Below are 12,206 nucleotides of genomic sequence, written 5' to 3' on the forward strand. Positions count from 1 at the left end.
GTATCAAGCAAAACTATCTTTCAAAAATGAGGGTGGGATTAGGACAATTCTCAATAAACAAAAACTGAGGGAGTTCATCACCATTAGAATGGCCTTCAAGAAGTGCTAAAGGGAGATCTGCAGGTTATAAGGAAAGGATACTAGACAATTACTGAAGTCACATGAAGGAATAAAGATCTCCAGTTAAGATAATGACTTAAATACTAGTACTATTATATTTTTTATTTGTAACTCCACTTTTTACTTCCTAAAGAATCAAAAAGGCAAAGGCATAAAATATAATGATAAATCAATGACTTTGGACTCATAATGTGTAATATTTTTTGACAAGAATTACATAAAGGTGGGGGGACAGAGGTGTGCGGGAACATAGTTTATGTAAGCTATTGAATTTAAGTTGGTATCAAAGCAAACAAGATTGTTATAGATTCAGGATGTTAAGCTTAAGTCCCATGGTAACTACAAAGAAAATATCAAAGAATATGCAAGCTCATAGAGACAGAAAGTAGAGTACAGGCTACCAGGGGTGTGGGGCAGGGGCAAGGGGGAGTTAATGCAAAATGAGTACAGGGTTTCTGTTTGGGGTGAAGGGAAAGTTATAGCAATGGATGGTGGTAAGCGTACTGCAACATTGTGAATGTTATTAATCCCACTGAATGGCATGCTGGGGAGGGGTTGAGATAGGGAGATTCATGTTATATATATGTTACCACAATTTAAAAAAAAAAAAAAAGGAAGAGAAACTGAAGAGATAATGACAATTAAATGCAGTACATGATACTGGATGGGATCTAAGAATGGAGGAGAAAAGGCCCAAAAAGATATTATTTGAACCTAAGAAAAAAATTGAAATATAGAAAGTAAGCTTTATATCAATGTTAAATTTCTGGAATATGATAACTGCACTTAGGATGATTACATAATTGAATATCCTTGTTCATAGGGAATGTACATGGAAGTATTATGTGTTCAAGGAGTATGATGTATGCAACCTGCTCTCAAATATTCAAAAGATGATAGATAGATAGGTGAGGGAAGGGAAGGGGAGGGGAGGGGAGGGGGGAAGAGGAGGGGAGGCGAGGAGGGGGAGAGAGGGAGGAAGGAAAGCAAGAAATGAAGGGAGAGGGAGAGACGGAAGAAGGAATGTCAAAGGTGGCAAAATGTTAAAATTGGTGCATTTCTGTGTCTGGGAGGGTGGTGGTATGTTGGAGTTCTTTGTATGGGTTTTGTATTATTTTTGCAACTGTCTTGTAAGTTTGAAGTTATTTTATAATACAAAGTTAAAAAAAAACAAATCTGCAAAGATATACACAATGAATAGATAGATAGATAGATAGATAGATAGATAGATAGATAGATAGATGGATGCATGCCAGAGAATCTAAGGAGACAACTAAAAGGAAAAATATCAGGTAAAAACCAAGGAACTCTGAATACAGTATGGACTTTAGTTAATAATAATGTATTGATATTTGTTCCCTAATAACAAATATGCCATATTTATGTAAGATGCTAATAATAGGGGAAACTGGTGAGGGGCATAAGGGAAATCTCTGTACTATAGTTAAAATTTTTCTGTAAATCTAAAACTGCCTAAAAAAATAAAGTTTATTTTTTTAAAAAGGAACATTTTTAAAGGACTTCTTTGGGACTATTAGGAAAATTTGGATAAGGACTACGTGTAAAGTAATATTATTGTGTCATTATTAAATTTCTTTGGTGTGATAATGGCTTTATGGTTAGAAAGAAAATGTGCTGTTTTTAGGAGATGCTTACTAAAATATTTGGAAGTGAAGTGTCATAATGTCTGCAACCTACTCCCAAATTGTTAAGCAAGACAAAAGATCAAATATGTGGAGAGACAAAGCAAATGAGGCAAAATGTTAATTGGTGAATCTAAGTGAAGGTTATATGGGCATTCATTTTACCATTCTTTCACCTTTACTATAGGTTTGAAATTTTTCAAAATAAAATGTAGAGGAGAGAAGAAAAGAAAGTGTAAGAGAAAAGGAAAACTCTATAACAAAATTTACAATGTAGCACTACGTTAAAATGAAAGCTATATCTGCTAGGAAAAACAATGTAATTTTTCTTAGCCTAACTAAATTTTTTGTGTGTATTGATATGTTCATGATGCTTTGTCCCTAGCATTCTTGACCCTATTTCCTAATTATATACATAAGTCAGGCTGGTCATAACTCAAATCCGGCAAGGAATAGAGAAGGAGAGGGAGAGGAAGGGAAGGGGAGGAGAGAGGAGGGGAAGGAAGGGACAGTGCAAATAGTTTGCTTCCATTTCTGCATAAAATATATATGCATAAAACATAAACACGTATGCCCACACACACCTCTTTCCCTCCATGCTTCTGTCTTCCCTGTCTAGCTCATTTTCGTTATAAACTCTTACTATGCCCCCTCGTCTTCATAGCATTACTTCGTGAATAACTGTGTATTTCTTCCACTAGCCCTTATGCTCAATGAGAACAGAGACCTTACCATTTTTGCTAGCAGATAACATACTTAAATACTTTTTTAGTGAATGAACAGACAAATATGTTTAGAATAAACATGTAATGAGTTGGGCTGGGGAAGAAGGGGCTAGATTCTCGGCAGGTAGGGCAGAGCCGGGATAGACCAAAGGCTGCCGGGTTAGGTTCTCGGCAGCCGCGATCCCGTTCTGCCTTGCGCTGTGGTCATCCACACCTCTTTCTACTCCCCTTTACTATTCTGTGAGCTTTTGCAGGGAAGCGTACCTGCTCTGTCACTGTACCTCCTTCCTCCAACGCTGCCCAGTGCACCCAGGTACCACGTTGGTGGTTGGTTCACAAAACTTTGCAGAAAAATGAACTACAAGTTCTTAGGTTAGGTAGGATTTACAGATGATAGAACCGAGTTCACGACCTTCCTCATCAGCCAGCTAAGCCTGTGTTATAAAACCTAAAGAGCAAGCTCAGTCTGACGAGGTCGATATTTAACTTTATCTTTATTTTTGGCTTGTCTTGTCCAACTGGTTCTGCTTAGCTGCACTGTTTACCTCCTCAGCTGTGAAAGTCACAGCACTCAGCAACAACTGTGACCTTCACCTTAGCTATGGAAGGCCACATTTTTTTTTTTTCACTTAGACTCCGTGCTTAAAAAATAAGCATGCAAATAAATTTCCAACTAGCTTGAGCCTTCAACATACCCCAAATCATTCCCAACAGCCCCTCCCATCAAGGGACTGGACAAGTCAAGGGGCAACAAATAGCAGCTAGTTTTCATCACATGCCCTGGCCTGCACTCTTCATTCACATCCTCTCCCTGAATTCTCACTACAACCCTGTGGGTAGATACTAGCACCCCTTATAAGTGACTTGCCCGAGTCACAGAGCTAGAAAGAAGCAGAACTGAGTTCCAGACTCAAACCCAACCCCAACACCCATGGTCTTACCCACTATTCTTAACTCCCTCTCAAATGTCTACAGCAAGGGTTGGTAAACTACAGCCCACAGGCCAAATCCAGCCTGCCACCTGTTTTTGTAAGTAAAATTGCACTGAACACAGCTATGCTCAAATGTTTACATTTTGTCTATGGCTGCTTTCCACTACAATGGCAGAGTTGAGACTACATGGCCCACAAAGTCTAAAATATTTACTATCTGGCCCTTTAGAGGAAAAGTTTGTCAACCTCTTATCTCTAGAGTTTAAGCAAAGACCCTGGGGCTTCAAGCATAGGACTAAAGGTAATGCCTTCCCAGATGAAAATATTCTTCACGGGTCCCACAATGAAATGATCAGCTACCCACAAGGCACGCTTAACCTTTCACTTTCAAAGAAACAGCATCGTTTCCTTACTGCTTCATGTTCCAAAATCAATTTCTTGGGTGCTATGAGGTTGCTATGTGGAAAAGAGTTGGAGAAAATCAGATTTCATTGTTCCTGGCTCACCACTCTTTAGACGTAAGCACAAGCCATGGCCAGAGAATACCAAATGAACCCAATCCTTCTGTACCTGCACAACCGGAGTAAAGTGCGGAGCCCCAGCGCACTTATTCTGCTTTTGAACTGTGTTTTCAGAATTAAGAAGGGAAACTCAAATTGAAAGAGTTAGGGCAGTGACTTGGCAAGGGGAAAAGTCCAGTTAAGGGTGATTCTCAGCGAAACATAGGAGGGGAGTGAAGGAAGCTAACTTTGACAACATCAGGGAAAAACTAGGTTCCTTTACACAGACCAGTTTGTTACTCAGAGTCTGAGAGGGGCTAACTTTATCAACAACAACAGGCACTGTGCTAGGCATTTTATATGCATGATCTCATTGAATCCACCAAAAAAACTCTGTGAATTATGGTTCATGTTTCAGGGTTGAGGAAACAGCATCAGAGAGGTTAAGGACCTTGTACAAGGTCATACTGCCAGGAAGTAGTAGGTCTGGGATGTGAACTCCAAAACCCAAGTCCTAACATAACGCAAAATTGCATCTCAGACGCACGATTAGGTGAAAAACCTGGGCAGACTGCTGAGTTGAGAAAGTAAGTCCCTAAACCCGTAATTCTAATTACAACACTCAAACCCTCCTAGGACGTCACTCTTAGGTTACCCTTTTCCTCCGATGTGGGGATGCATTAACAAAGAGCAGGGGCTTGGGAGGCAGACACACCCAGCTCCAGTTCCCAGAGCTATCAATTGTTAACAAGTTGTATCACTTCTCTGAGCTTCCCTTTTCCCCTCTACAAAATGGAGACAATAATCTCTGCCTTGTAAATTGTTGTGGGGATTAAAAATGATGTGCCAAACATCACACTGAGCAAAAGAAGTCATACAATGCTATTCCATTTATTTAAGGTTCAAAAATTGATGTAATACATGATCCTGGACTAGATGTAATGAGAGGAGAAAATGCCCAAAAGGACACTATTGGGACATATGAAAAAATTGGAATTAGACTATAAGCTTTATAACAATGTTAAATTTCTTGAACTTGATAACTGCACTTAGGTGGTTACATAAATATATATTCTTGTTCTTAGGAAACCTACATGGAATTATTAAGTGCTCAAGGAAGTAGACAACTTACTCTTCAATATTTAGAAAACAGAGAGAGAGAAGTGGATGGATGAATGGGCGGATGGATGGACAGATGGATGGACGGACGGACAGACAGAATGATACATCAAATTTAGCAAAATGTTAGAAGTTGGAGGATTTGGGTATCTGGGTTTGGGATATGTTGGAGTTCTATAGGTTTTGTATTATTTTTGCAACTGTCCTGTAAGTTTGAAATTTCAAAAGAATTTTTTTAAAAAACTGGCAAAACCTATCTATGCTATGAGAAGTCAAGATAGTAGCTACTCTTCCCAGGGTGGGAGGTAGTGATCAGAAGGGAGTTCTGAGATTTTGTTTCTTGATCTGAGCACTAGTTATTTGGATGTTTCACTTTATGAAAAGTTGAGCTGCACATTTTTTATTTGTACACTTCTTTGTGAACTTACTTCAATAAAAACTTCATATTTTTGGAAAATGAAGTGTGAAATGTACCTGAGAGTGGACATTAAGGGTAGTTTTTCAGTCATAGAGCTGTGGGTTCCACTCAGATGTTTGTTGCGCCGCCGTCTCCAAAGGAGAACAGTAAAAAGAGTAACACTGAGGCAGGGGCTGAGACAACTCTAACTACCAACCTCAGAGTAAGGCGGGCAGCCGACAGCTCAGCCAAGGACAGAGGGGTACACCTGCTCAGTCATCTGACAAGGCCTCGGTAGCAGTCACTCATGCCCACAGCAGACTGGAGAGGCTGGGTATTAAGACAGTGGGGCATGCAACACTGATGACCCTGGGAGACAGGGGCTCAATCCCTTCAATATTGGAGTCTGGCCCCTGAAGGACAGTGTTGGGAGACAACAGCACATTTTAAAATGTGATAATGCAAAGAGAAACTAACTCGTAGTTCCTATAACCCATATTTGACACTTATCTAATTTTTTAAGAGGATATCTCAATTTCTTTCCTGACCTTTATCTAAAATTTGGACCATTTCCCCACCAATACTGACTCAGGGCTATCTCTGAAAAGCTTCAGTAGCATTTCATAAGAAGGCATGGAATTCTCAAGAAGTAAAAACATATTTGCCAGCTAAAAGAGCAAAGGTTCATCGAAGTCCAGTAACCTGGCAGATCCCACAGCAATTCAGTGGCAAAACCGCCCCTAGAACTCATGGGTCATATCTCTTTTCCTTCAGGTGTGTGAGTCCCAGAAGGTTGCTCGTCCTGCTCCTAAGTCATTCCAACTTTCTATCTCAAAGGGAAATACAATACACAGGCTCTCTCTCTGCTCTGACCCCACAAGACCTCCCCTGCAAAAGAATCAGATAACAGGGAGGGCCTTGCTCCTCAGTCTGGGCTGTATCTCCTGTGGAAGGTGGGGCAAAGTTCCTACCATACCACTTGTGATTTTATGATTCCCACCAGATCCATTTGTCCTCTCTCAAATAACAGGGATTTTAAAACAAAAACCACCTGAAGGAAAAACAAGAGAGAAGGGGGCAAAGATCCATGGCCTTCCCTGCCCTTTAATTCCCACAGCTGTTCTCATTCTCTGGGAAAAGAATGTAATTATTCCCTTAATCTCTGCTGGCTTGGGGCAGATCCAGCCTTCCCACTTCTGGGGAAGAGCTGCAGAGCACCTCCCGGGTGCCTCATAGGGCACCGTGTGAGGGACGAAGCGGGATACAGAGATGACTGAGACACAATCACAGACCTCAAGGAGGAGGAGACAAGGCTGAACAAAAGCAAATGATGCTGGCAGAAGAACAACACTGAGTCCTGGGAGAGCTCCAGACAGGGCTGGGGGGGCTGGGGGTGCTGGGGAGCAAGAGGTCACCACCGTTCTTAGCCCCCGCTGGACACCGAGCCCAGGTCACTCCAACAGCTCAGATCTAGATGGGCTCTAGGAACAGCTGCCCCTTGAGGAAGGCCCCAGTCAACTACTACCACTACTACCACTAATAATAATAATAATAATACTAACAATAATAGCAATAATAATCATATCTCACAGTAATGAGCACGTCCCAGGTGCTAAGCACTTATTATCATTATTATTACTCTATGGTAGTTTTACCTGATGTTCATGGGATTTTTTTCCAGACCTGTTTCAGAGTACTTTCTGATACTTCTGAGATTGGGAATTAAACATATAAATTAATATAAGAGAATTTGGTCCTCTTTATAATATTTAATTTTTCCACTAGGAACATGATGTCTTGCCATTTCTTTATATCTTCTTTTATACCCCTCAGTGATACAGTGCTATGTAGCTTATTTTTGGTTTTGCTTCATCTTATCCATTCGCAATTATACACTTCATAGATTCTTTATAGTTTTTGATTGTCATTTTTAAATTATGCTATTTCTTGTACACATTCAATACAGGAAAGCTATTGACAGGCATTTGTATTGTCTACATGACTTTTTAATTAATTCTACTAGATTTGGGGTTTTTCCAGTGACTTTTTTTTATTGTTGTTACATATGTACCACACAAAATTTTCTATTTTCACAACTTTCATGTATACAATTCAGTGATATAATTACATTTACAATATTGTTGCTACCATCACGAACATCCATTATCAAAACACTTTCATTAACTCCAAACAGAAGCTCTGTAGCTGATAAGAAATAACTTCCCATCCTTTCCTGCCTCGCTGGTAACTTGTACTCTTACTTTCTGTCTCTATAAATTTTCATATTCCAGCTATTTCATATAAGTGAATCGTGCAGTATTTGTCCCTTTGTGTCTATCTTATTTCACTCAACATACTCTCTTCAGGGTTTATCCATGTTGTAGTACGTACCAGAACTTCATTCCTTTTTATGACTAAGTAACATTCCATTGTATGTTTATGGCATTTTGTTCATCCATTCATCTGTTTGTGGATGTGCTAAGCACTTTTCATTCTCATTTCATCTTTGGAACAATTTTATGAGGTAGATATTACACTATCACCATCCCCCTTTTACAGGTGAGGAAACTGAAGCTTAGAGAGACTTCTTTATTCATTCATCCAACAAATACTTTTTCAGTATCTACCATGAACCTGATACTACTCTAGCAGTGACTATAAGACAGACAAAATCCCTGCCTAAATCTTACTTATATTCTGGAGGCAGGTAAATAAATTGCTCAGGGTCGCCCAGCTAGTTTAAGTAGTGGAGACAGGATTTGAACCCAGCCACTCCGACTGTAAAACCTCTATTTTTAACCACTAGGCTGTTCAATCTCCCAACAACCAAGCTGCCTGGGCTCAACCACTGCCATTTGTACTAATCACTAACAGTAAAATACCACATTTCCTTTATTTTCATATGCATGTTTTTTTTTCCCACAATTTAATATGTCTAAATCTGGCTACATCTTACATGTTGAAAGAACTCCGTGGGCTGCAGGCAGAGGAGTAGGTCATAATATAGCTGATATTGCAGTTAAGCGTGGATTTAGCTGAACACAGGTTATTTGATTACCACCTCAGCTGAGTTTTCTACAAATTTAATATTATATGCAGTTGAATTTTATCTTATATTAAGATTCCAAACATTACTTCAAATGCATTCAAAAAATTTCATTGTAATCCAACAGTGAAAGGAAAAGCTATTGTTCCTACAAAAGACCGCCTGTCACACACAGGCAATGTAATTAAAGGGAGTAGACACTGTCATATCTCCTGGAACAGAAATGCAGAATTTTCAGTCTAAAGAGATTGATGTGACTGATTCATACATCATAAAGGACTACCACTCAAATGACAAATGTAATCTAATTGTCAGAAGCTTCCAGCTGATTTTCAAGAGAAGCTATTTAACTTCCAGCAATATGTAATCAATTAAAAAGAAAAAAAACTAAATGTTTAGCCAAAGAGAAAATGCAGCCCAAATCCTACTATTCTTTGACAAGTCTTGAAATTACACTGCCAGCCTTAAAGGTACTAAAGCGATCAAGATCATGAGTAATCTGCTTTATGAAAAGCATCATAACTCTGAAACTACACATAACTTCTGAGGACAAAATGTGATAAAGAATTTCATTAATGGGAAAAATATCTAAAGTCAACTCTGGTTATATAGAAAAAGCAACTCATATGTAAGCATATGAACAAATGAGAACCACTATAGACAATTTTTAAGTGTGTACATTTACTATAATATTTATTTCCAGAAAGATGCAATTAACTCAAGGGTGTAGTTTACCATGATCAATGACAAAATTGATACCATTAGCGTTACCATTATGAATGCTGCCTCAAAATAAAGGAATATGGCAATAACAATGATGACTGCCATTTACTGAGGACCTGCCAAACACTGTATTTGATATTTTACATCCATTGTTTTCTAACCTCATGATAATTCTATAAAGGAAGTACTCTTAGTATTTCCATTTTACATTTAAGGAAATTAGGGTTCAAGGAGACCAATGACTTGGCAAGATCACAGAGCCAGCAAGCAGTCAAGCTGGGACTGGACCCCAGTCTGCCTGAGTCCAAAGCCCACGCGGTTTCCAAGGCACAATCAAGCCTTTCCTTACTAACAACTCACCAACCCCACCCCCACCTGGCACAGTGAGCACAGGTAAGCCTTCACTTAAGGAAAGTTTACTAGGATCAGGATAGGCCAGCATAAATTCTAGGTAGCAGGGTACCCCCCTCAACCCCAACATCCCCAAATTGATCCAAGGTTTACTGTTTATATGACCATTCCCATTTTCTCAACCTGCACTTGAGGACACGCTCACACAGCCCCCAAACTGATGAACTTCCCCAGCATTCACACAGCCAATCAACTGACCAGTTCATTCCTTCAAATTGTGCCAATTCAGCAACATGACCCAGAGAAGATAGTCAATAGGCTTGGCAAGAAGCAAGAGAGTCCTCTCTGATTCTGAGGTTAAGGCAGGAAGAGGCCTGTGGTCTGGCCAGAGGCATTTTTTTTCATTCAAAGTGCTATTTCACATGAGGGTTAAGGGAAGCAGGGGCCTCCCTGGGCCTATGGGAGAGTCCAGTTTGCTGTGCCAGCTACCTTCTGGGGATCCATTTAAAGCCCCAGGGCAGCCCACAGGCCTAATAAACGACTGCTTTTCTTCTTGATCAAACTTCCAGGATGACAGGCAGGGGCTTGTGAATTTCACCCCTTCATCAGAACACGTGCCTCTGAGCAGAGACTTGTCTCTGATGTAAAACCCTTTTCAAGGCTGTCTGGAGAACAGTCCCTCAGGAAGGGGCCTGCAGCTTGGGCACTAAGAGTGGACTAAGACAATTCAAGAAACATTCATGGAGCATCTCTGAAGACACAGAGATGAATAAGACTTGGTCCCGATCATCAAGGAATTCACAGTTGAGCAGGGGAGGTAAGACCAGCCCAGAACTAACTATAATCAAAAGCAGGACAAGGTGCGGAGGAGAGATCAATTCTAGACGCAAAGTCAATAATAATCTCAGCTAACACTATCTGAGCACCTACTAGGTACCGGATATTATACCAGATATTATAATTATACAGGCATTTTATATACATTATCCTATTTAACCCCACAACCACCCTATGAAATATGTTCTAGTACTATTTTCACTTTACAAATGAGGAAACAGACACAGAGGCAAAGTACCTTGCCCAAGGTCTTATAGCAAATTAGTAAATATTACAGATGAAATTTGAACCCTGTTGGCCAAATTTTATGTTATTTTCACTATAACAGACTATATATCCTAGAATATAGAAATTCTTTCTGGTAGAAGAGGAATCTGAACTGGTTTGGAATTCTGTAGGTGAAGATGGGAGGGGAAAATAATCCAAGCAGAGAGGACAGTGAGAGGAAAGTCCTGGAGGTAAGACGGAGCAGCAGTCACAGGTCAGCTAAAGCAGTGAGAAGTCAAGCTCCCAGCACAAAGGAAAATGTGTGTGGTCAGTGAGTAATGGGACCAGTGTCAGGAGATCTGGGTTCTGGTCCTGGCTTGGCCACTGACCTTGAGAAGTTCCTACCCCCTCTCTGGGCCTCAGTTTTCCCATCAGCAAAATGAGGGGATTTGTCAAAAAGTCCACTCTGCCTCAAATGCTTGATGATACTCATAAGAGGCCATGCAGGGCAGTGGTTAAACTTGGTGATAGGTAGACCCTGGTTAATTAACTCCTCTGAGTCTTGGTTTCCTCATCTGTAATATGGGGACAACAGCAATGTCTGCTTCACAGTGCTGAGGTAAATGCTGAATGAATTGAAGAACATAAAGCACTTTGCACTGTGCTCGGCACACTAAATGTTTAGGAAGTGGAGGCAGCTATGTCGTCGTCTTTGTCGTCATCGTCATCGTCATAGTCATCATCATCATCATCACTGTTATTTCTTATTTACTCATCATCACTGTTATTTCTTCTTTAAGGAGTCCAGAAAGCAAGTGTAATGGTCATGGGCCAGTAGACTTTTTTTTAAAGTTTAAAAGGATTAGAAATAAGCTTTGAATCCAAAAAGAAAGAAGGGAGGGAGGGAGAGAGGGAAGGAAGGAGGGAGGGAGGGAGGAAGGGAAAATGATGTCACTGAACCACAAGTCCTTCCCATGACCAGATCACGAGGCTGCTGTTTCACCACAAAGAGCCATGCCATACCTTCTCTTCTGAAGAAACGGTCAGTTTGTCACTGGATATCAAGCTGCACACCTGGTCCAGACTTAGGCTAAGAAATTCTTCCCCCAGCATCACCTCTGGAAAGTGCTGCTCTGTTCAAAAAATAAAACAAAATAAACAGAAGTTAAGAAAACAAAGTTTTAAACTCTTCTGCCTTTTCTTGAACCAATGTCATAATAATCTATAGAATTCACAATGGAGTCCTGCTAGACAGACAGACATCCCAGCTAGAGGGAACTAGCCTTCTAATTCAGCAGTAAAGATATCACCTTGTGTGGTCTTCCTCCAAAACACTGACACAGGCAAACATGCAGAAGGGAGAGCTGAGGTTATATATTTTCCATGCTCCATGAGATTAATAATGACATTGCACAAAAGCCTCACTGGGATCTGCCTACTTAATTGAACTCATTTTCCCTCAAGGTGTGAGATAGTAGAGCTGTGGATGGTACACCCCACAGCACAAACAAACAGAAGCGAGTCAGGACTGCTGTGTAGCTGAAGTCCCTGGAGGTTCTGGTAGGAAGTCAACATTAGAAGGGTTGAAGAGGAGATCGTCCTTTCT

General features: G+C 40.3%; 1 protein-coding gene across 4 annotated transcripts in view; it reads right to left on the minus strand.

Annotated features, from left to right (window-relative positions):
- The window catches only part of KLHL3 (kelch like family member 3), a 190,094-nt gene that overhangs the window by 70,098 nt on the left and 107,790 nt on the right, over positions 1-12,206 (minus strand). For all 4 annotated transcript variants that reach the window (XM_037801301.1, XM_037801300.1, XM_037801303.1 and 1 more), the window contains one exon: positions 11,624-11,733. In XM_037801301.1, the coding sequence (XP_037657229.1) occupies positions 11,624-11,733 (110 nt within the window). The remainder of the gene's footprint in view (positions 1-11,623; positions 11,734-12,206) is intronic.

This window comes from Choloepus didactylus, chromosome 13, assembly GCF_015220235.1.
Source record: "Choloepus didactylus isolate mChoDid1 chromosome 13, mChoDid1.pri, whole genome shotgun sequence".
Taxonomy (NCBI): domain Eukaryota; kingdom Metazoa; phylum Chordata; class Mammalia; order Pilosa; family Megalonychidae; genus Choloepus; species Choloepus didactylus.